Source organism: Mya arenaria, chromosome 14, assembly GCF_026914265.1.
Source record: "Mya arenaria isolate MELC-2E11 chromosome 14, ASM2691426v1".
NCBI classification, from domain to species: Eukaryota; Metazoa; Mollusca; class Bivalvia; order Myida; family Myidae; genus Mya; species Mya arenaria.
Window position 1 is genome coordinate 57,827,737 of NC_069135.1, and position 26,986 is coordinate 57,854,722.

At 34.1% G+C, this 26,986-nt stretch overlaps 1 protein-coding gene across 1 annotated transcript; it reads right to left on the reverse strand.

The window, feature by feature from the left end:
- Nucleotides 1–17: 17 nt before the first annotated feature.
- LOC128216831 (dual serine/threonine and tyrosine protein kinase-like) lies at nt 18–26,596 on the reverse strand. The gene is made up of 12 exons (XM_052923515.1): nt 26,487–26,596; nt 22,603–22,686; nt 21,882–21,908; nt 16,248–16,345; nt 14,179–14,387; nt 12,853–13,009; nt 11,815–11,967; nt 10,817–10,907; nt 8,658–8,736; nt 7,741–7,911; nt 7,061–7,179; nt 18–6,146 (listed from the first exon to the last, which is right to left on the reverse strand). Exons 2-12 carry the CDS (start codon nt 22,609–22,611, stop codon nt 6,030–6,032), a joined length of 1,230 nt encoding a protein of 409 aa, XP_052779475.1. The 5' UTR covers nt 22,612–22,686; nt 26,487–26,596; the 3' UTR covers nt 18–6,029.
- Nucleotides 26,597–26,986: the final 390 nt, after the last annotated feature.

Genomic DNA, 26,986 nt, shown 5'->3' on the forward strand with positions numbered 1-26,986 from the left:
ATTTTAGTGAGTGTTCTTTATTGTAGAAAATCACACATCTGTAACAATTTGATACGTAAAACAAATAAATAGAGGGAGAATATTGGATATTCAGCTTATAATTACATAATCAAGAGAGTATTTATAAATCATCCTGTATACACAAAGAATATAAAAACATTCAACAAATGTCTTGTTCGATATACTCTGGCGAAAAACAATGGAATCAAGTGGGTGAAATGAAAATGCATTTAAATACAATTAAAAACAGAAGTGGGCAAAAGCACACTTGTTTTTTCTATACAATTATTTATAATAATTTAATATATAATACAATTATCACTTTTAAGATATTAAAAATTAAAAACTGTTTCAGCCTTTCTGAAAGGCCAGAGACCTACATTTTGCCTGATTTGATGCGACAAAATTCTTATGGCATTTAAGTTTGTTATTTATTTTTTTTAAATATAGAACTATTGTTTCAACGGACATTTTTTCTCGATTTTTTCTTCTGAAAAAAACAGGAGCAGTCCTTTAAAAATGTTTATAAACACTTAATTTTATTTTCTAAAAAAACAGGGATGGTAAAACCATTCAACAAATCATTTGGTGTGGCCTTATGAAGAAAAGAAAATATTTATCAGCATGTGGACTGTGTTAGCAATGGTATTGACTAAATCCGACCTATATATTCATATAAAAATATCATACTTTCTTGTGAGATTTGGTCTATAAATACACTAAAGCAAGTTGGATGCAACCTTTCAGTGACATTGAGTCAATTGTTCAGAACTTGGTTTAAGTTAACAACATTGTTAACATCATCGTTGTTAACTTTCAAATCGGAATTCCTCTGGAGGTCTCACTGTAGGCTTATGCAGGCCTTCCAGCAGCCACTAACAAAAAAGTAGGAAAAAAGTAGGAGATTTTCTGACAGAAAAGAAGGAAAAAGTAGGAATATTTTTTACAAAAAAAGTAGGAAAAGTAGGAATATTTTTGGTTAAATATGTAATTATTAATAGCTATAAACTTACCTAGAGGAGATGTTTTTAATGCAAAATCATACCATTCTATATGCCACATTGAATATTTTAGTGAATGATGCTTGGTCGGTTTCTGTTGCTGAACTGTGTGTGTGTGAAAAGAGGATGCACGTCAAAGTGTAACATGTTGCCACACCTTTCAACAACAGAAACCAGCCAGTTTGACATCTTTTATTCATTTTCTGCAAATAAAACTAGCTCAAAGAACAAACTTTAATATTTTTGCGGACTTTATTTTCAAAAGAGTAGGAATAGTAGGAGTTTTTTAGAAAAAAGTAGGAAAAAGTTTGAAGCTGTTAAAAAGTAGGAAAAAGTAGGAAAAGTAGGAAAAAGTAGGAACGCTGGAAGGCCTGCTTATGTTCCCTAGTATTCCTTATATAACAAGATTTGAGACAATTGTTTTAAATGAACTTGCCTTTTATAAAATTAGGAGCCCAACATATTATTTTTCACTTTTAAAGCTGCACTCTCACAGATATACCATTTTTACAACTTTTTTATTTTTTGTCTTGGAAAGAGCATATTTTTGCGTAAATATCTGCAAACCAATGATAAAACATTGCTGACAAAAGATCAAATCGCAGATTTTCCTATTTCTGTTCAAAAATTAATGTTTTATGGCTTAAACCGTTACTAACGGCTTAAGAAATATGCATAAAACATCAATTTTTGAACTTACATATAAAAATCTGCAATCTTTTTTTTGTCAGCAATCTTATATAACTGGTTTCCATGGAATCTCGCAAAAATTGGCTCTTTCCAAGACAAGAAATAAATAAGTTGTCAAAATGTTCAATCTGTGAAGGTCATTCATCATGCTTTTAACTTCAACAAATTTCTGAACAAATGGCCCAATGACAGAAATAAGTGGCCTTAAAAGATTAATCCATATCTGTAACTACCTGATTATGATATGCATACAACAATACAAGTGTTTTTCTTCCCCATATCACCTGCCAAAATCACACACCTACATACAGGGCAGGGCCCGCCATATTTACTAACATTTGAGTCTGATTTTGAGACCTTAGACAGGCTCAAAAAAGCAAAATCTTTATTTTGTTGTAAACATGCTTTCATAGGTGCAAAGATGATAAAAGTGGTTGTACCTTTTACAAACAAAAATGTACAACATTCAAACAGACATCTTTTTTATAAACAATGTTATATAATAGATATTTGGAAATAATTAAGATTTCAGTTATCTGAGCCCGAGTCTCAAATTCAGACTTACGATGTTAGTGAAGATGGAACCAGGTTTATTGTGGCAATACCCTGATTTCTTTTTGAAGAAACAAAGAGTTATATTTCATTGGGAATGGTTAACAATGATTTGTACATAACAAAGATTAGACATGAAAATATTTTATGCATATCTTCACTAAATATTATTATAACATTTCTGATGAGAAAACGTCTGTGACATCATCAAATAACACATCATCAAATAACATTAATAATATATGTCATGTGTTCCCGTTCCGGATAGAAAATTCCGACCCGAGGGCACCTGCGTTGCCAGGTAACGAGGCTTGCCGAGTTACCGGCTACGCAGCGTGCCCGAGTGTCGGATTTTTCTATCCGGAACGGACACACATGATAGATATTTTTTTCTAGCATACCTTTAATTACATTTTTTGTGAAGAAAATACATAAGAAAGCGCGTTTTTGTACATATCACCAAAAAGTGCGTGCGATGATGTTTAATGACATCATGACGCGCAGTAATTTGTATTACCTGCATACGTCAATATGTTCCTTCGATATCACGTCTTTTAAGGGTTATTTTGTTTTGTTTTAAGGAATATTTTTGTTAAGTTAATGTTAATGGAACTCATCAATTGAAATCTCATAACTATGGTGACATTTAGTGTTTAATAAAAGAAATTGAAAGTATTACGTCACAGCGCGTGACTCATCTGGCATGGGGGGATGCCAGATGGAGTTTTCCAGCACGGCTGAATTCACCGGAAATGCCTATCCGGTGTGCTAGAAAATATTATCCAACACAAGTTTAACATGCAGGCTTGCAAACATAGTGGTAAAATGGTAGATCCTATAAAACTAAAAAGCCTGCTGGTAAGCAAATAGAGTATTGCACAAAATCATTATCTTGCATTGTCACATGTATAGTACAAACATTACTGCATTCCAGCACATACAATGGCACTCAAGAACATACATTTCTATTCAAAAACATGCATTGCCACTCAAGAACATATATTACCATTCAAGAACATAAATTACCACTCAAGAACAAACAGTACCTTTCAAGAACATACATTATCACTCAAGAACAAACATTACCATTCAAGAACATACATTACCACTCAAAACATACATTGCCACTCAAGGACATACCTTGCTACTCAAGAACATACATTACCACTCAAAAACATACATTGACACTCAAGAACTTACATTACCACTCAAAAACGTACATTGCCACTCAAGAACATTCATTACTACCCAAGAACATACATATGAACTCAAGAACATCATTTTATTAATAAGAACACACAATTACCACTCAAGAACATATACTACCACTCAGACTTTCATTCTCACTCTAGAACACACATATTTACTCCTCAAGTGAAGAACATACATATGACAATATTCTACAGTACCTCTTAAAAACTTCACTTCCATTCTAGATCAAACAGCTTCAATCTAGAACATGAAGTTCAATCAAGAAAAATACCTCATTACTTTAAAACAAGAACCTACATTCGATAACAATAATTACCATTAAAAACATATATATATATATAATCACTCGAGATCAGTGCCACTCAAGAACTTTATTTAAACTCAAGAACACAAATCTTGATCCAAGATGAACAAACATAAATACTCTAAAACAAGAACCTACATTATCACCCAATAACAATCTTCACTCAAGAACCAGAACATTAATCACCATTGAAAAATAAGAACCTTCATTCTCACCCAAGAACAATCTTCACTCAATAACAAGAACATTAATCACCACAGAGAAATTAGAACCTACATTATCACCCAAGAACAATCTTCACTCAAGAACAAGAACATTAATCACCACTGAAAAATAAGAACCTACATTATCACCCAAGAACAATCTTTACTCAAGAACAAGAACATTAATCACCACTGAAAAATAAGAACCTACATTATCACCCAAGAACAATCTTCACTCAAGAACAAGAACATTAATGACCACTGAAAAAAGAACCTTCCAACCCACATCATCAAGATCATTGATTTGTAACCACCCAAGAACAATTATTACCACTCAAGAACATACTTTTCCCTTTATTACAGCTCAATTACATGAATGGTTAATAATGGGATAATAATTATTTAGAACAGTTGGTGCATACATGTATATGTTTTTCAAAGTCATTGTTCATGCCATTTTTGAAATGTGCAATACTGATGAACTACAAGCATATTAGAACAAACCAACACTGGGTAAATTGTTTCGAACTTTGTTAAAGTTAACAATGTTGTCAATGTTTTCATCGTCAAAATGTTACAAACTACTTCTACTGATGAACTGGCATTCATCCGGGGTTGTTTTTGATGGAAAATAGCTGAGGAGTTTCGAATGCTTTGGTACCATGTGTGCCAAGTTTGATAACATATCTGGAGTCTGGTTTAAGAAAGATTTTAGGCGTAAAATCCGCTTAATGTCATATTTTTATTATTCTGCAACATTTTTGTATGAAATGAATTGTATTCTGTATTAAAGATGAAAACATAGCAGAAAGAAACAAATGCTAATAAGTCAATACCATCTGTGATGATACAACAGATTTAAGATTTTCACAGCTACTACTAAAAAGCATTTAACAATGTTGTTAATGTTCTCGTTGTGAACTTTCAAATCGTTTACTAGACTTGTGATCTGCTGTATTTCTAACAAGATTTGAGACAACTGTTTCAGCTGTACTTGTTCATATTTTAATTTGTGAGCAATTCATCATATTGTAAAAGTTTAAAAGTTAAAACAATGTGGCAATTCTTGTTGTTAACTTTATCGAAGTTCTGAACAATCGGCCCAAAGCTCTAAACATGAATGAAATGAAGAAAAGCACATTAATGTTAAATTCAGTGCATATTATTTAATAAAATATTGAATCTCATTATACATTATGTTATACATTGTCTATATTGCAATAATACCTTCCTTTAAAACATAACCCAATTAACAAAATTGTCACGTGTATTTAAAATTATGAGGTTATGGAGAACTAAAAATGAAAACAGGAGCACTGTAAATGGTTGCTTATGCTCGTTTCTTGTTTATACTCATTCAAAACTCAATCGTTATTGAAGCCAAAATTACCTGGGGCCATGGGAAGGGGCAGTGATTATGAACAGTCTCATGTCAGATTTAAGACTCAAGACTCCTTATGGCAGAACATCATTTCATTGTGATTTTCCTAGTATCAACACATTGATGGTGAATTTTGCTGAAATATATAACTTTTTGAATGTTTTACAATTATTTACTTATTTTTTGTAAAAGAAATGTAATAAATATGATTTTTTGTTCCTTCATAATAACGCTTTTTTAGTCTAGACTTTGACTTGAGACTGTTTGTAATCATGGTCCCTGGGCATTTGTGAATACGGGCCCAAGATGAGCCCTGAAATCGAGAGCTAATGACTTTTTTACAGCTGATATTTGCTTGCACACTTGCATCAAAATTAGAAAAAAAAACCTACAAATTAGTATCAATTGCATCGGCTACAATTTCATATACCCCCACAGGGTGAAGGCAATTTTTTTCTTAGTATAGGGGTGGGTATCTTTTTTCACTAATTTGGACCCCAAAAGGGTGGTTATATAATTCAAAAGTGCCTAAATGTTTAAATGGAAGAACCCTAAGCCCTTTACCCTGCTTTGAACATGAAACCCTTAAATTATGAGACAAGTCTGTCACAAAGTCATTGATCATGGACAAAAATGGTTCCATAAAGGCACTTGGTTTTCCCATCTGCCTTGTTACTGTTAGATAGTCACTTCTTGTCCTTCAATTTATATTTAACATTCTTTTGGGTCAACGGTTTCGGTGGGGATTCTTTCGCTGTTTTCGTTGGTCCGCCTGGTTTGTTTCGATATCTGTCGTAGATGCCCTGAAAAAAAATGACATGCCATATACAAAAGCACACAGAGCGGATTCAAAGTTCAAGCCAGGAAAGGTTAAAATACAATGAATTTTGATGAATGACCCTTGAGACCTTGACCTTTAACCTACTGACATGGATCTTGCACATGACACACTGACTTCTTATGGTGAACATACGTGCCAACAATTTTAAAATCAGCCAGAAAATGACCAAGCCACAGCTCCATAAAGCAAAGTACATGGGTGTTCTTATGAAAAACATTTTTGTACCAAGATATTATAAAGTCCCCATGAAACCCCCTGACAACCCCCAAATTATGGAATTTTGACCAATCATCATTAAGTGTGGCCATGACCTTCAACCCATATACTACATGGTTCACTGGACATGCTGTCTTGTTATGGTGAATATTTGGTGCAGAATTATTTTAAAATCAACTTATGCTTAGTTCAGTTACAGCCCATAGGCCAAATTACGAAGAACTTTGACCAATGACCCTTAAGTGTGGCCATGACCTTCAACTTATATACTATATGGTTCACTGGACATGCAGTCTTGTCATAGTAAAACATAGTCGCAAGTTATTTCAAAATCAACTTAAACATGGTTATGTTAAAGTCTCTAAGTCAAATTACATATAACTTTAACCAATGACCCTTAAATGTGGCCTTGAACTTTGACCTACAGAAGCTGGTCTTGCAGCAACACATAATCTTGTCATAGTGAACATTAGTGTCAAGTTATTTTAAAATCCCCTTATGCATGACCAAGTTACTGCCCAGAAAACGAATAGTTGAAGTCATCCCAATTGTCTGCCAGATCATAATTCTGTCCGCCCAAGGACATACCACAACCGTATAACCAAAGTTTTCAGACAACCTGGTTTATAATCAAAAGAAATTAAAATGGTATTGTGTAACCTGGAGTGTAGCATGCACTTCCCCGAGCAGTGGGCGTTTGGCTGGTTCACACTCCCAAGAATTCGACATCAGGTCCCAACATTCATCGTCGAACACGGGCAAGTGCTCTGGCCTTAAACCTGGAGAAGAAATCAATCAAGTTACGGCCAACCTTAAAAAAAAATTTGCTGGCCATAGAACTTTGTAGTAGAATTGGATTTCCTCTTCTATGGTTGAATGGTGTCTTAAAGAAAGTATTTTTTTCAAACTAATACACAAACATCCCAATTTTTAATGAAACATGCAATTTTCTCAATGACATACTTATTTCCACGGCAAGATTACTGGTTACCCTGGAGAAAACTGTGCAAATATTAATCAACAGCAATTGACTGTCACACTCTTAATAATATAATCCAAGTACATGAACTTTTGGTCCTTCAAGACTTGTTTTTAACATATTCTAGATATGGCGCTATGCGATGAAAAGGAGTGATGGATATGCATACAGATCGGCAAGGGTATCGCTATTTGACAATGAAGCGGCAACAATGTAAAAAAATGATGAAAGGTTGTCAAATATCTAAGGGTTTTTACGAACATGGAACTGATATTTGGGGGTGTTCCCGGAGACTCGTTAGAGCTAAATAGTTTTTAATGATAATCTTTCAAAGCTTTACATAATTCACACACATATGTACCATTTTTTACGTAATTCCAAAGCTGTTCCTTGTTGGCGCACTGTTCGAAATTCTGTGGCAGACGGACGCTTCCCGCGCAGATGTACCAAAACAGAATTCCAAATGCATAAACATCCACACTGCTGTCATATCTTCCCGAAAACAGCTCGGGTGCCATATGGATTGGAGTACCTAAATAAAGAATCTTTTTTACAGAACTGCATTTTTGTAGTTTTAGGAAAGAATGTATTTCATTTAAATAGATTTCATCATGGAAAGCATTATATCAATTATATATATCTCAAATATTGAAAGACTGCTAGTTAGATAAATATTCTAAACCCCTGCTTAAACATTAACTGTGTATATTGCTCCCACTAAAATACTCCTACTGACTGATACTCCCACTCACTAAAATACTCCCACTGAGTGATACTCCCACTAAAATACTCCCACTGAGTGATACTCCCACTAAAATACTCCCACTGAGTGATACTCCCACTGAGTAATACTCCCACTAAAATTCTCCCACTGAGTGATACTCCCACTAAAATACTCCCACTGAGTAAAACTCCCACTCCCACTTAAATACTCCCACTGACTGATACTCTCATTAATATACTCGCACTGAGTAATACTCCCACTCCCACTAAAATACTCCCATTGATGAATACTTCCACTCCCACTTAAATACTCCCACTGACTGATACTCCCACTAAAATACTCCCATTGATGAATACTTCCTCTCCCACTAAAATACTCCCACTGACTGATACTCCCACTTAAATACTCCCACTGAGTGATACTCCCACTCCCACTAAAATACTCCTGCCTAGCTGAAACCAAGATCCGCTTGTCTCCCCAGTTGTATAAAGTCAAAAGTAGGTGATACATACCATTACTTTATTAACAAAGAACTAGATAGCAGACATACTCACCCACAATACTCCCACTCATCATTGCCTCTGGCTTACAGAAACCAAGATCTGTGATTTTCCCACGATTGTCCTTATCCAACTGTAAAGAATTATAATTATTCCATGCTTAATTTCTAAACAATCAAACGTTAAATGTCTAACACAGTTTTTTATTCTTAAAACTCAAAACCAATGGACTCAATGTTAACACATTTTCAATAACCTTAAACATTATACACATGCCATTGATGTTTATGAATTCAGAAAAACTTTGTCATATAATACGGTGTATATCACGGTAACTAAAACCATAAAGTTAAAGAAATATTTTTGCCTAATATAAAATAGGTACTGGTTTGAATTCTACTTAAGACCAGATTAATCCATCATCAGCCAATTGAATGAAACTGGTTAAATTCTTTGGTACATTTAAAGTTGTCCAAAATGTTTATTGGTTGGCAAAATGTTATCCAATAATTACAATTAACAAAATTATTGATATAATTTAAATGTGCAAATTGGGTTAAAGATAACCCAGCCAATTGTATGAAAACAGTTCATTTTTTGGTTTGGTTAAATTTAGTTCAAATGGTTATAGATTGATCAATATTTATCCAATAATGACTTTTGACCAATTAAATTGCTTGGATGTGCAAACTTACCAAAAGATTAACTTTGGATAAGTTATCAGGTTTTATACAGTTGCCCTCTGTGATAGGTTACAGAGGTTTTAATCAATAGGCCCTCTGTGGCAAACCTATCCACATTACATACAATTGGCCCCCTGTGAATAATTACATCACCATTGTTTACAATAACTGTACGCTATTCCGTAAAACATATTATTTTTTGAGGACCAAATAATGACTGGTATCATATTTCTAATCCCATTTCAAAGATACTCAATTATCATTAAATTTCTTCTCACTCAAGCTATTTTAATCAAGAAGAACAAACCAGTCTATTCAGTCTAACTTTGAAGCACAGTCTGGATCTGTTGATTGCAGAGTTCATAATCTCCAGTTGTAGTTAATCTCTGACATCGCACAGATTCCGCTTTCTTAGGAATAATGAAATAAACCAGTCTATTCAGCTTTACCATAACATACAATTGGACCCTGTGAATAATTTATCCAGGTTTTTTACAATTTCCTGTGGATAAGGTATCCATGTTTTTGTACAATTTGCCCCCTGTGGCTAACTTAACCAGGTTTTATACAATTGAGGCCCGGTGGATAAGTTATCCAGGTTTTTGTACAAGTGGCTTCCCTGTTGCTAATTAATCCAGCTTTTATACCATTGACCCCCTGTGGATAAGTTATCCAGGTTTTTGTACAATTGGCTCCCCTGTTGCTAATTTATCCAGGTTATATACCAATGGCCCCCTGTGGATAATTTATCCAGGTTTTTTTACAATTGACTCCCTGTAGATAACTTATCCAGGTTTTATACAATTGACCCCCTGTAGATAACTTATCCAGGTGTTATACCATCAGTCCTCTGTGGATAACTTATCCAGGTGTTATACAATTCCCCACCTGTGGTTTACTTATCCTGGTTTAACACAATTGGTTAATAGGGGATAACGGTTCTATACAATTGGCCCACCTGTGGCCAACTTATCCATGTTTTATACCATTGGCCCGCCTCAGGTCAACTTATCCATGTTTTATACCATTGGCCCACCTAAGGCCAACTTATCCATGTTTTATACCATTGGCCCGCCTCAGGTCAACTTATCCATGTTTTAAACCATTGGCCCGCCTCAGGTCCTCTTATCCATGTTTTATACCATTGGCCCGCCTCAGGTCAACTTATCCATGTTTTATACCATTGGCCCGCCTCAGGTCAACTTATCCATGTTTTATACCATTGGCCCGCCTCAGGTCAACTTATCCATGTTTTATACCATTGGCCCGCCTAAGGCCAACTTATCCATGTTTTACACAATTGACCCCCTGTGGCCAACTTATCCAGGTTTTACACAATTGATTAACAGGGGTTAACTTATCCCACTTTTATACAATTGGCTTCCTATGGCTAACTTATCCAGGTTTTATACCATTGGCCCTCTGTGGATAACTTATCCTGGTTTTTGTACAATTGTCCCCCTGTGGATAACTTATCCAGGTTTTATACAATTGGCTGCATAATTGGTTAACAATATAAGGTTGACTTACTAGGACATTTTTCAGTTTAATATCTCTGTGAACAAGGCCCTGACCATGAAGAAACCGTATCCCCTCGACCACATCGATAGAAACCTGTAATCTGAAATATGGAAAATTGTTGATGATCATTACCTCCACAGAACTCATTTTCGCTGACATCATCACATTTGAAAACATCACCATTGTTTACAATAACTGTACGCTATTCCGTAAAACATATTATTTTTTGAGGACCAAATAATGACTGGTATCATATTTCTAATCCCATTTCAAAGATACTCAATTATCATTAAATTTCTTCTCACTCAAGCTATTTTAATCAAGAAGAACAAACCAGTCTATTCAGTCTAACTTTGAAGCACAGTCTGGATCCTGTTGATTGCAGAGTTCATAATCTCCAGTTGTAGTTAATCTCTGACATCGCACAGATACCGCTTTCTTAGGAATAATGAAATAAACCAGTCTATTCAGCTTTACCTTGAAACTCTGTCAAGATTTTATATTTTGCAAAAAAATTATATGCATACAGTTCTCTGTAGACAATCCATAATGAGTAAATAATGCTAGGATACCACTTTCTGAAGAATAATGAGATAAACCAGTCTATCCAGTCTTACATTGAGACCTAGTCCAGAATTTGGTTGATTGCCAAGTACAGATCCCTCTGTAAACAATCCATGATGAGAAAAACTGCTTCGATACTGCTTTCCTAGGAATAATTAAGTAAACCAGTCTATCCAGTCTTACATTGAGACCTAGTCAAGATTTTGTTTGATAGCCGAGTACAGATCCCTCTGTAAACAATCCATGATGACAAATACTGCTTCGATACTGCTTTACTAGGAATAATTAAGTAAACCAGTCTATCCAGGCTTACCTTGAGACCCAGTCCAGATTTTGTTTGATTACCGAGTACAGATCTTTCTCTAGTAGATCCATGATAGGCAAAAATGCTTGGGTACCACTTTAGTAGAAATAATTAAATAAACCAGTCTATCCAGGCTTACCTTGAGACCCAGTCCAGATTTTGTTTGATTGCCGAGTACAGATCTCTCTGTAGTCGATCCATGATGAGCAATACAGCGGGAGTACCACTTCCGTAGCTGTAGTCGATCACAGAGCCACGTAACATAACAACTCTGTCATGGTCGGGGATATTCCTGAAAATATTTCAAACCAATAAATTAACTGTCAACTTTCATCTCAAAGAATATGAGTGAGCTAGGACGCCTCTTTACCTCTTGGGAACTTCGTCAAGCTCTGTAAATCATTGAGTCACACCGCGTTACAACTTATGTATGATTAGGGATGTTCCTGAATCTATGTCTGAAAACAATAATAATTATTATCAGCATAATTTTCATTGAATGTAAATCAGCTAGGATGCCTCATATACAGCTCGAGTACTTCTTCCGTAGCTGTTTGAGTTGAGAAGAGAGCCACATAACAATTTACACCTCTGTCATGGTCAGGATTATTCCTTAAACAAATTGGTACGATCTCTACTTTATATATGTCACTGACAGTAAGGTCTGTTTTTCATTTGTTCATGATGAGTATACCATGCACTTTCACACTTTTAGGGATTTAAAATTATTTTGTCTATTTTTATTTCCATGTAAAAGGCATACTGTGAAATCATTTATATTGACGGGCATGAAATTTCATGGTTTTTCAAAAAAGGACAATTTCGTGGGCACTTAATTTCGTGGATTTTCATTTTTTGAAAAAAATAAAATATAAACTGGAATCCTGAATCTTCTGTAAATTCACCAATTTCAGAATAAAGGTCAAATTTTCGTTGGGATCTTAAATTCGTGGATAAGCCAACCCACGAAATCCACGAAAATTAATGCCTCACGTATATTAATAGTTTATTTGAAAGAAAGGGAAAGGTTACTTATTTCACAAACAAATGATTGGAATACCAATGTTGTTTTTCTTAAAAGGGGTATAACTAAATTATTCTACAAAAACGGACGAGTCTATGAACGGATGGGCCAATGAGCGGTCGAGCTAATAATGAATAAAGAGAAACTTCTTACTTTGTGTAGAAGAACTCAAGAGCAAGATCATTCCAGTGTTTCTCGTCCGGGGGAACAACCGACTTTATGGCACAGGGGGTGTAACTTGCCCATGAGTCACAAGAGTAGACAACTCCGTATTGACCACGGCCGATTTCTCGCCCCATCTGCGGCATACCTGAAAAGAATCATGACAGGAACAATGACAAAGTTATAGATTCGTAAATTTTGATGAACAAGAGGGCCCTGAAGGCCATGTATGGCTCACCTGTTCCAATAAAGATCATCAAGAATAACATTCTGATCAAGTTCCATGAACATATAGTCATAAATGTGGCCTCTGTGTTAACATGCTTTTCCTATTATTTGGCCTGGTGACCTAGTTTTTGACCGCACATGACCCAGATTCGAACTTGGCCTAGAGCTAATCAATATAAACATTCTGACTAAGTTTCATAAACATGCAGTCATAAATGTGACCTCTAAAGTGCTAACAAGCATTTCCTTTAATTTGACCTAGTGACTTTGTTTTTAACCCCAGATGACCCAATATCGAACTCGTCCAAGATTTTATTGAGGGTAACATTCTGATCAAGTTTCATTTAGATTGTGCCCAAATTGTGACCTCTAGAGTGTTAACAGTCAATTTGTTGACGGACGACGATGACGGACGACGGATACAGGGCGATCGCATGAAGTGCTCAAGGTCAGCTAAAAACTATACAATTTATAACAAAACAAAGTACAAAAAGGCAGTACTAATTTTCTTGGAAGACTAATCATTTTGAATTTAATATTCATTCTTTACTACTCTGTGTATGTCAAGAATTAGTGAAGTTAAAGTTTCTGGAAGCTAAAAAGGACACTGAACTTAAAGCAACTGGGGCCGATTTCTCGAAACTACTTCAAATTGTTTCAAGTTGTCTAATCGTAGCTCACCATTTTTGTTCTTCTAAATTTTGTGAAATGTTTGCCTCTGTAAGGGTATTTTGACTGTATATTGAAGAGATCTTTCTGATTATCACAAAAAAGTAAGTTTTAAAGTTTTATTTATCAAAATCAGAAGTACAAAATTTGCTAATCAACATAATATTATAAAGCTACTTATGTCTGTAAAATTTAAGAACTTTCGAAAAATCAGGGCCTGTGAAATAAATGGACTTAAAATAATAACTCTGCGACCACATTAATTTTAATAAATAGATTGTTAAGAACAAACTCCTTGATTTCATAATGAAAAAAAAAATAAAAATTAATAAAAATGAGGCCTAATAAACGATTTTAAGTGGGTACTTAATGAGTTGGCAGGAAAACACCAAACACGCTAATAATCGATCGTAGCCTTACCATAAAGTATGACATCTTTTAGCGAGGTGCTTTCAAGCGCAACCTTGGCAACTCTCGGTGCATGCACTTTCCGTAGTTTCAACCGCTCCTCTTCGATCTTAGTAAGTCGTCCCGAGTGCTTCATTTCCAGTTGCTTGAGTGCTGTCAGAAAGGCATCGTGGGATTTGTTAAGACGATCTTTGATCTGAGATGATATGCTCTTTGCTAATCTGAAAATGTAATTTTTAACGGTTTAAGAAAAATGCATAAAACATCCATTTTTTAACTTAAATATTAAATCTGCGATCTAATTTTTTATCAGCAGTGTTATATAACTGGTTTCCATGGATTTACGCAAAAATTGGCTTATTAAAAGACAAAAAAAAAGTTGTCAAATTATGTTCAATCTGTGAGAGTGCAGCTTTAAATACATTTACGTAAAATTTGAAGGAAGAATCTACCTAAAACATCTTTCCAAATCAAGAATCTACCAAAAGATTTCAGGAGAATTTTTTTTTTAAAATGTTATAGTTGGACATAAAAACTTAGAATAGGTCAGGAAAACAGAAAAAATAATTTCATTTTGGCTATGCCTTAGGAATGACATCATCATCTCTTACAATGTAATACTTGCCTACTTACTATTTATTTCCTTTTTCAATACAAAAGAAAAGATTTTCCCATTCAATCCTCAGACTGTAAAATGCTTGGACAGAAACGCGCCTATCTGTCTGTCTCTCTGTCTGTAGGCCTCTCAGACACAAGGTTCAGGTTAAAAGGCTACTTAGCAGAAATATTAAACTTCTTAATTTTCATGTACTTCCTACATTTTCAGAACCCATGCTTTTTTCTGCTTTTACAGAATATTTCATGGGGAAATAGGCTAGCGATCTTTGAATTTAATAACACTTTTTAGAAAAACCCGCCTATTTGTATGTGCAAGTAAAGTCACTTTGTAAATTGAGTCATGGGCTAAAATTTCAAAATAGTGAAAAATATCAAATTGATATTTTCAATGTTTGAAACAATGAAATATCAATTTTATTTCACTGATAAATATCTAAAAATCACTGGAAAGCATAATTATAATAAAACTTTTATAATAATTGTTATCAACTTTATTATAAAAGGTCTGTGGCTTTTAACCTGGTTGAGCCAAGACCCAGGCCAACCCCTCGTTGGCAATCTTTTTCTTCCGGTCATTGTCAATCCACTGACTCTAGCTCCACAGTATCATTATATTATAATTATTATCATGTCTCCATGTCTTCATTTAACGGTTAAAGCAGTATTGATAAGGGGGTTTGTTTGTAGTTTTTGTTTTTGTTTATGTAGGGTTAGTTTTTTTTGGTGTTTGTGTTTGTGTTGTATGGTCTAGGCATTGTTGAGTTATCACTTGGGCAAGCTTTAAAATCCTTTTACCATTAAAGGTCTCTATGACCTTGACCTTTGGCCGGAAGACCCCTCAAATCAATAGCGGTCATCTACTAGTCAGGCCCAACGTTCATGTCAAGATTGATGACCATAGTTCCAGGAATTGTAGAGTTTGCATCCAAGGTCACTGTAACCTTTGACCAGATGACCCCTAAAATCAATAGGAGTTATCTACTGGTCGGGCCCAACCTCCAAGTCAAGTTTGAGGGCCATGGGTGCAGGCATTGTCAAGTTATCAATCGGACAACCTTTTAGCATTCAAGGTCACCTTGACCTTGACCTTTGACTTTATGATCCCTAAAATAAATAGAGGTCATTTCCTGGTCAGGTTCAGTCTTCATGTCAAGTTAGATGACCATGGTCTAGGCATTGTTGAGTTATTACTTGGACAAGCTTTGACAACCTTTTACTTTCAAAGGTGACCTTTCAACCGATGAACCCTAAAATAAAAAGGGTCGCCTACTGGTCAGGCCCAACCTTCATGTCAAGTTTGATGACCATACGTCCAGGAATTATCGAGTTATCACTCGGACAAGCCTTGGTCTACCGACGGACCTGTCTGACTGACCGACATGTGCAAAGCAATAAACCCCCTCTTCTTCGAAGGGGGGGGGGGGGGCATAATATTTATTATAACCATAGCCTCATAGACATACCTGGTAGCACTTAGACTGGCCAACATCTCGGCAGCAACTTTTTTCTTCCAATCATCATCAATACGGGGACTCTGGCTCCACGGCATACCCTGGACAATCTGATGGAAAGTGAAAATAGTTTAGTGTTCATACATCAAACACATGAATTATACTAACACACTCAGCTAACATGTTGTTTTTTTCTTATTATACTTCAAACACATGAATTATATTTATAAACTGTTAACATGAAAATCGTTTAGTTTTAATTATATCTGAAACACACAACTTTTACAAACAATCATATGGGAATCTTTGCATTTTTAGTGTGCTTCAAAACACTAGATTATACTAACAAACTGTTCTCATGGAATTTTTTTAGTTTTTATCATTCCTGAAACACATGAATTAGACTAATCAACTGTTAACATGGAAATCATTTTGTTTCTTTTATACCTCAAACACATTAATTATACTAACAATCAGTTAACAACATCTCGCAACAATTAAAATCTATGATGTAAAATATAATTTTATCACTGTGTTCTCTATATTATAAGTTTAGCCATGATTCAAAAAAAAATAATTCCATATCAAATTTCTATTCCTTACAATCATGCTTCTCATATTAATATGAAAAACTAAAGAAACAAACTCAGTAGCCAATATGTTCATAATAAATATGTATCAATTTATTTAAAATTAACCTTAAAATGAATATTTTTTATATGAACCTCGAGTGAAGAAATGATTATGTAATAGACAATTGTTAAGCAAGTTTTGAAAGTACACGTATAATATCAATTGAAAACATAGAACCTCATATGATATATAAGAAACAAGAGATATATATTTAGTTACAGTAGTAATTCTTATATATAAATAAATAATCTCCAAAACAAGAAGCTTATGTTTTAATCTCGGGGAAACAAACGATGGACCCATTTATTGTTCAGAACTTTGTCAAAGTTAACAATTATGTTAAAGGGGCTATTAATTAAAATACACCAGATGATACAATAAATTTATTGCAAGATAAAAAAGAAAAATTGTCAAAAACTTAAAAATTGACATCGTTGTGTACAACGCATTGAATCTCACTTTCTGATGTATCACATCACTTAAAACACAAACATTCATGGATCTTTCGCAGTTTTTGAGCATAAACAAAATTCAATTCGAAATTTACTATGGTTGTCTACCATGTAAATCCCAGTAAGTTTAAAAATAGCATCAGTATATTTATCTGTACTCATAAACAGATATAAATTAAACTTGAAAACCAGTATACGCTTTTTTAAATGGGAAAACACAGATGAGACAGCAATTTTTAACATAAGATTTTTGCTTTTTTTTATTTTAACCATGTAATTTAAAAAGTGACATTTCATTGACCCCTTCTAGCTGGCATTGACAATTCTAGGCTTGATTTGAGGAAATACGGCATTTGCCGATTTTCGGACAATCTGGTGTCTAGCCGCTTTAATGTCATCCTTGTTAACTTTCAAATCTGTATAAATCTGGAAAATTCACAGATACGTTTATGATCCGCAGGAAGATTAACAAGATTTGAGACAATTGTTAAACCGTATTTGTTTTAATTATATATATATGAACACATCATAAAATATTTCACATTAAAAAAATAAGGACTATGTCGTTTATCACATTGTTAACCATTGTTAACTTTAACAAATTTCTGAACAATAAATTATTGGGCCTATGTTATTGTTTTTTTCAAGAAAATGTAATGCTTAAGGGTTTGTTTTTATAAACAATTATTATTTACTATGAATTGGTACACAGAAAGTCAGGCATATATTTCCATAACATTTAAAAGATGATTTATAAGTGTATGCACTCTCTGTACATTGTAAATTTAATTACCATATAGTAATTTATTTTTAAAGGTGCACAAATTAAAGGTTGATGCCCCAAAAATTTTTTTTTAATTTTTAAATTAATGCATTATCATGTTTAACTCATTGACTTTAATGATCTGACATCAAAAACATGCATATGATTTATTAGTTACAGATAAAAAATAATAGTAATATATTTTGGTGTTTTTTTCAACTGTGGAATTTGTGGCCACATAGCTGAATAAATATAAACAAAAATAAAAAATGGTTCATATTTTTTTATATGTACCTAAATGATATTCGTTTTTTTTTTTAATTTGATCTTTTATGTAAGACCAATGAATTCAACATGATAATGCATTTATTTTAAAGTTTTTTTTTTTTTTTAAACACCCTATTATGTGCCCCTTTAAGCAGAAAAAATGCATCAAGTGCATACATATAACCAGATTATATTATTTTCTTCTAAGAAAATGCAAGGCTCTGTAAATATTTGTAAACGTTCCAAGAAGGCGCCGCAGCAAATGCACAGCGCAGTATTTTTAAACATGCCCATCGGCTTCAATATTTATGGTGTACCATTAGGACTTGTATTTTAGTCTCCGCAAAGTTTATAATGTACATTGATATAAATAGTGCTAAAAAATTAATACAATTATTAATCTCTCACATTAGTGAGGTATTGTGTTGTCAGTGTGTGTATACCACGTGATAAATTACGTCATAAACGTCGCAAGGTAATACTTTGGTTTGAATAATGCACCAGTCAATTGTCACCATGCCCAAGGTCCGGGGGTATACCGTGGATAGCGGGGGAAATGGGCTGTGTTTTTACCTTTCAGGTGGTCCTGCAGTGTCGGGTGAATGTGGTGGTTTTGTCTTTGCGCCAAAAATAGCAGGGAATGGTCCTTACCTAGAGTCCCTGGGGTACGGGGCATTAGGCAGGGATTTTACCAGCAGTTCGTCCCCTGTTTACACAGGCTTGGCTTGCCCGGAAGACTAAGTCCCCGCTATTCCCCGGACCTGAGGGGGGGGGGGGTTAAAATTGACTGGTGCATATAAAGACAAAATAAGCTTCCCTTTATCTTCATCATTTGATATGAAACGAAGGGCAGACAATGCCACTTAAAGAGCCCCGCCATTGGCTTATTACCAGAGTTTGATGAGGTGATTAGTTTCCTCAAACACTTCGACAAACCTGTTTCCAGGTTATTGTTTTGACAGTGATCCATCAGGCAGTGGTTTTGTGAAAAGGTTCGTTTAGGAAAAACTTAACGCTCAATCAAACTTTGGTAAAGGACCAAAGGCAGTGCTCTGTGAGTGGCGTAGACTGTGGATTGTATGATTTAAAATGGTGAAGTTATCTTTATTTAAAGCAAAATATTGCCTTGGAAGAAAACATTTATGACGAAATGTATCACCTGGTATACACAGACTGCGTTGTGGAGTATTGGGAGGAAACGCTTAGACCTCGCTAAACTCACTGTTAAAAGACTTGTCCCAAAGAGTACACCATATCTTTCAAACTGATTACCTTCCTCATTTTACGTCGTATTGACTGTCTGCAAGTGTTTTCCATTTCTAATTCAAGCCTATAGGCTGTGATTATCATCTGATGGAGCAAAGCAGGTTAATATATTTGGATTACCTCTGGCCATTTTCTATGAACAACAACCTCAGAAGTATTTTGACTTCTTTACATTTTACTACGCTCCAAGTAAAACAGCATACGCTCCAAGTCAAACCACATAGAAATTTCAATTTAGAAGTTAAACATAATGACTTTACTCTTGAGACTCTTCCTTATTTATACAATAATACAATAATAGCTTGCGATTGATTCAAACTGAGTCATACAAAATACACTATACACAGAATGAATACTATTATTTAAAATTTTATAAACTTCTTCTACTGATGTACCTGCATTTTTTTTAATAATAAGCTTGTTTTGGATAGAAAATGGCCGAGGTGTTCCGAATGCAGGTTAATTTAGAAATATTCTTCCACATTTACTTGAAGCTTTGAAAAATAAATGATGAGTAACAACTGTGTTCCGAAGTTGTAATCCCAAGCAAAGCATACAAACATCATACACAGTATATAATAACTGTGGAAGCTGTTTGTTCATGAATCATAGTAGGTATACACTGAGCCCATATTCATTCACATTTTGAGTCTCTGTTCAATATCATTTTAAGTCTCTGTTCAATAACATTTTGAGTCTCTGTTCAATAATTTTGAGTCTCAGTTCATACACAGTTTGAGTCTCAGTTCATTCATATTTTGAGTCTCAGTTCATTCACATAGGTAATAGGTCTCAGTTCATTTACATTTTGAGTCTCAGTTCTTTCATATTTTGAGTCTCAGTTCATTAACATTTTGAGTCTCAGTTCATAAATGTTTTAAGTCTCAGTTTATGATCATTTTGAGTCTCAGTTCTTTCACATTTTGAGTCTCAGTTCATTAACATTTTGAGTCTCAGTTCATAAATGTTTTAAGTCTCAGTTTGAGGATGAGACTCAGGAAAGTAAATTTCAAAATGTTAACTGTATCTTATATATAATAGTTCTTAACAAAAAGGGTGTATTATTATATTAACAAAATGTTATTTTAAAAATATGCAGCAATTTTTACAATTATTGCCCTTCAAGTAACAATTTTATAATTCATTAAAATTTGCAATTAAGAGTCTCAATACTCTAAATCAAGACAAGAAGAAGAAGGTCTTAATCCTGGCAAGATTTAAAGCGCCATGATTGCCTGTTTTACGCCTAGTACTTTTTCCACCATTTTGGGTCTCACTTTCTGATTGGGAATCAATTTTTGACTCAATTTGGGAATTTCATTTTTCTTTAATAATGAACAAAATTGTTAAATATACAAAACAAATATATAGACACAATTTAAACATAAAGGTTGATACAAGTTTGTTTCTTTCAAAATACACCAACTCAACTTCTCGGTACTGTTGAAATTAGTGTACTTAATAAGAACCTTTCTGGGTTAATGATGACTTACATAAAATGAAATGAATGTTTTGTGAAAGAATGATTGTCCAAGTTGTAAGGCATGGATGGGTTACCTGTACCCACAGGCAGGGGTACGTTTTGATGGGAACCCGCTGGCTAGGGTACATTTTGGTGGGAACCTGCCGGCAGGGGTATATTTTGGTAGGTAAACCCGCCAGCTGGGTACATTTTTGAGGGGTCACCTGGGAATAATATGAGTACCCGGAACCCAACAAATACAGCAATACCATCTAAATGATTTGTGATTTTGGGTCTGTAACGTTAGCTATTTCACCTGCTGCTTGTTGAAATTATAAAGCTATTTCTTTAATCCATGTACTTTTTCATAGATGACATAACCACCACCACTCTGTCACAAAGACAGAGCTCATATGAACAGAAATGACACAAGATAAAAAGACATCCGAACCATTTTTGTTTCAGACAACATGGTTTTTGTTATATGACATGATTATTCTGCTGAATGTATGTATATAATTAATAACCCATATCCAGGTAACCATGGGCAGTTGATGATCAGGGACCCGGTACCAAATTTTTTACCCCTCCATGCCCTCACTTGGAACTAAGTAGAAAGTGGAAGTCGATTGCAGATAGTTTAAAGACTGTTAAAAGTTGGAATGCATGCCTGGACAGAAAAGAATAACGATTTTGTCTCATTAAGTTTGAGGTCGTTTTTGGCTGTTTTAAGCAGGCTTTATATAAGCTGTACATAGCCAAGATTGTCCAAAGCTTTGATCATTCGATGCACATTCAATCACCTTATATATCCATCCATATCGAGTAGCCTGCACATTTACCATTGATACAGTTTCAATCATATTATTTCCATTTCAAAGTGAAGTACATTTTAGCTCAATTAATATCAAATACCAAAGCTCATAATTATATATATTTGAATATGCTCAAATCTAGCAGACCTACATGATTTTTTTCTTATGAATCTCAGATATCTAATACATATACCATATTTTTCAAAATAAATGCACCCTGCAATGTCATTTTTATGAACGTGATTAAAAAAAATTCTCCAAAATTGGTGTTGTGTAACTTAAAATTGGTGTTATTTAACCTAAGAGTTGTACACAAGCGTATAAATTAAATGTCAACAAAATGACCGACTGATATATCATCTAACAGCCAAATGAGCTAAAACAAGGTTTTTAATCATGAAAACTTTTCTTATTATGTTGTGTGATAATACCAAAAAACAGTCCCCCTGAACATCTATTAGGGAATGTACGTCTATGTAGAAAAATACAGAATTTTATGCATTCAGTGTTAGTCTACAGCTAATGTCATATATGATTCTTGATTAAATGAAAATACATTATTTCTATAAAACTTTTATTATTGTACGTTCATTATTGCACATGCTTATTGATAAGTTAAAGCACAACAGGCATTCCCTGACTGCAAAACAACATCACCAGGCTGCCCAGTCACATGACTTGATCACATGACCAGGTCACATGGTATTACCTGCTTCATTCTTTGGAGGAGTAAATGGATGAAAGTAGAACTTGATCGGACTGTTATCTCAACTTGGTACGCAGCATTGAGTATCTGAAATTGATTACATTCATGTTCCATGCAAAGAAGGTTATGTAAAAATACAAATGATATTTACAATGTTGGATAATCATATTCAAGTGACTCGCTCATGTTTTTGGACCAATAATTAGTTTTTCCGGTAATGCATCTGAAAACACATATTTAATCATTATCTTACTCTACGGTATTGAAATTGCAGAAAAAATATTTTGGTTTTAGTGGGGTTTCGAACCAACGCCAGTAAAGTCAAGAAATAATTAGAAAACAGCCTGCTTAGTCCACACAGCCACCAGAATTTTACAAAAGTGGTGGATATGTAAAACTGTTAAGAATACATTGATAACATCACGTGATAATGTCAATCAAGCCAATCACTCAACACCACAGCCGTAATTAAATTTCAATGGCGTTATATACGCTAATGAAAATTATGGTATTCAAAGACGATATACGAGAAAATATCAACATTTGCTGAAAGGTTCAATATTTTGGTATTTTTGTTTTAACACTCTTTGTGATTTGCCACACTTTATTTTGTAAAAAGAAAGAACATTTTAAAAACCATGAGCGAGTCACATTAAAGACATTAAAAGAACAGGGAGCCGTTTCACAAGTTTACTGCAATTTTTAAAAGATACATCAGGAAACACAATCTTACAGAAAAGTGCCTTAATATTAAAATCAGAAACAAACAATTTATTTTTTTGGGCCTGAATAAAAAAAATCCAGTAGTTCTCAAGACATGAACAGTGGTAATGATACAAATGTGAAAGTACTTGAACTTTAACCAAAGAAGAATATTTAGAAAAGACAATCATAAACAATGAAAGTCCTTCTTTTAAAGCTGCACTCTCACAGATTGACTGTTTTGTCAAAACGATCAATCTGAGAGAGCTGTGCAGCTTTAAATAGCATCTACGGCCAAAACAGTGTTCTAGTTGTAAGGTTCTGGTTGTAAGTTGAGATTATAATCTTAATGTCCAGGGGCGGGTTCAGGAATCAGCGTTAAAGGGGACATAACTAATAGGGGTGCAAACTTTTGACACCCATTTTAACCCTATTCACCATAATTTATATGGCTTAAAATGTTTCAAGGAGGGTGGGGGGGGGGGTAATTACTCCCCATAGAAATGTTGAACAATCCAAATGGTGCATTTTGACGGTATTTTATTACTTTTTATTCTCAAATATCAACATAAAAAAAAAAATGGGGGGGGGGGGGGGGAAGTGGGCGCAGGGTAATATTTTGCACTTTTTCAAGTGGTGGTATAATGAATGGAAAACCCCATTTAACAACAAGGTCATATTGTTTTGTTTCCTTAATCATGGTTTTAACTAATTAATTACTAGCTGAAGTGTACTACTTATAAATATTTCACAAATAACAAAACTATGACATATTCAAGCTGCACTCTTACAGAATGAACGTTTTGACAACTTTTTTTTATTTTTTGTCTAGGAGCAAGCAAATTGTAGCGAAAATTAATGGAAACTAGTTATATAAGACTGCTGAAAAAAGTAGATCACAGATTTTTATATTTTAGTTCAAAAATTGATGTTTTGTGCATTTTTACTTTAATTTTCGAACGGAAATATGAAAATCTACAATTTGAATTTTTGTCAGCAATCTTATATCATTGGTTTGCAGATATTTATGCAAAAATTTGCTCTTTCCAAGACAAAAAAAGATGTAAAATGGTATATCTGTGAGAGTGCAGCTTTAAGTTAATTTCTCTTTACCATTTAAATTTCATTCTTTTTTTCAGCTCAAATCAACAGGGGCTTAAATTATATTAAGTAAAGAAAACAAGAATATATATTTTCTATTATTTGTTAAAGCTGCACTCTCACAGATTAAACGTTTTGACAACTGTTTTATTTTTTGTCTTCAAACCAGCCAATTTATGCGAAAGTGCAGGAAAACCAGTGGTATAAGACTGCTGACAAAACATCAGATTGCAGATTCTCATATAATGTTCAAAAAATGATGTTTTATGCATTTTTCTTAAACCAATAATTACACTTTTAGCCATAAAATAATAATTTTCGGACGTAAATATGTAAATCTGCCATCTGATATTTTGTCAGCAGTCTTATATCACTGGTTTACAGATATTTACGTGGAAATGGACTCATTCCACGCCAAAAAATAAAAAAGGTTGTCAAAATGGTAAATCTGTGAGAGTGCAGCTTTAAAAGAAACCAAACATGATTTTTGAAAAGAAGAACAGATTTTGAAATGTATGTACATTGAATAGAATTGAATTGATTACAGAAAAAACAGTATGGAAGAAATAAATGCCATAATGATAATATTGTTGTATGAAATTTAATAATCATAAAAAATGGGGCATAGATTTAAATATATAACGCCTCCAACATAAATGACGCAACGCCATTGGTCCAGGACTGGTCACATGGTGACCCCATATGATTCCATATATTGGGTCACCAAATTCATATCTTACCAAAATGGCGTCATTATTTTTCCGATTCCAATGAATGAATGAAACATTTCACATGTAAACAGATTTTTCAATATTGGGTCACCAAATTTATATTGTACCAAAATGGTGTCTACTTTCTGATTCCAATGAATATTTTTATGAATATTAATGAAACATTCAAACATGTAAACAGGTTGTCGACGCGATATATATGTTATGGGGCTTATTAAATAGGTGACCCGATATGGGATATTCTGGGCACAGGAAACCATATTCGGGTTCAAGCTTTGCTCTCACCCAATATGGTTTCCTTTGCCCCGTATATCCCATATTGGGTCTCCTACTAACTCCGTAACCTATATTACATAGACAGGTCAGGTAAAATTATAATAAAAACCTCCAAGGCAATTTTAGATATATGGCTAATCACATCTGTCATTCATATGTATTAAGACTTTATGCATCATATCAATAATATACAACTCTTTAATTAAAATGATAACAAGCAATGCACGAAACTTGTCCAAATATTGGGTTAATTTGTTACTGTGGTCATCACGCCTGGTGATCAGACCTTGTCCAAATGCTGGGTTATACAGCGGTCAACACAACCATGGTCAATGCTGATGGACAAAGAAAATAGTGGCTTAAAGGGACTAAATCACAGTCAGAAAAACCACAACAAAAATTATAATTCATGTGAATTGTGAAGTTCCTTAAAAGGGCATAATTGTGGTTTGAATGATCTCCTGCTCTACTTGTGTGGGTTTTTTTTCAGTCAATAAAGGGGAATAATTCAAACTTTACTTAAGCCAGAGTTAAGCCCTTGCTACCCATGTGCATATTGTTTCTTGCAATGTACGGTCTAAGTTTCATGTGAATAACTTAAATGGCTTCACAATTCTTTGTGTTATTTCGAAGGTGAAGGTTTATGTATTTGCAAGCCATTACGATGACACCTTGAATGCTATCACCAAAAACTTGACTGTTTTCTTCGGAATACCAACAAGCTAAGAATGTTTAAACAAATTACATAAACTTTAGTTGCACTAATCGTTTTAGAGGGGTCTCTTTGTTTTTGGTTAACACATTAACTTCCCATATCAGAGTGATAGCAATATTAGAATGGGCCGATCAACCATTCAATAACTACTGTGCCAATATGTTACAATGCTATTAAATTTAACCAACAATTTTTATTGAACTTCGTCATTTAAAACACAGCATAAAACAGTTACATGACATTCACAGACCACGTGAAAGAAATAATACACTTGCACTAAAGTGCTTGTGAATAGTCTTATTATCGCAGGCTTTGGGTGCCTCAACTATTACGAGTAAAATACGTCGGATGCGATAACATACCTGTTTGAGTGCCTCTGTGGTGTAGTTGCTATCCGGGTGTTCCTGCTCGACTCTTTCGAGGCTTTCAAGGCATCTGGTCAACGTACCTGGAAAAAACAAAGATGTTACGATTTCATTTATATTTTCAATGAACACTTTCAGCATGCGTTTGATTAGTATATTTTTTTTTCTTTTAAATGTTGTTTACATATTGATTCACTTTTAAGTAAATTTTAGGGTTTTTGTGCACTAATTAATCTGTTATAGATGTGCTACTTTAACCAATTTCCCGATATTGTACAATTTTCCCTGACTTAGGGGTTTTGGACAAATTTCTGACCGATTTTTAACCATTTTCTGTTACTTAAATTTGTCCGTCATGGTCAAAACCGGTCAAGACAGCAAATTGTTGGTTTTTTGGAGGCCAGGTTATAATACTTATAGCTGAAGGTGTTGGCATGTGAGAACATTGATGTACAATAAGGCTGTTGCTCTTACAAATCTATTATCAAATAGTTTGA

Coding starts and splice junctions, on each gene's coding strand:
- LOC128216831 (XM_052923515.1), bottom strand. Junction 11,968..12,852: donor CTTGAGTTCTTCTACACAAA/GTAAGAAGTTTC, acceptor AAATATTTTCAG/GAATATCCCCGACCATGACA. Junction 6,147..7,060: donor AAGTGCATGCTACACTCCAG/GTTACACAATAC, acceptor ATTTTTTTTCAG/GGCATCTACGACAGATATCG.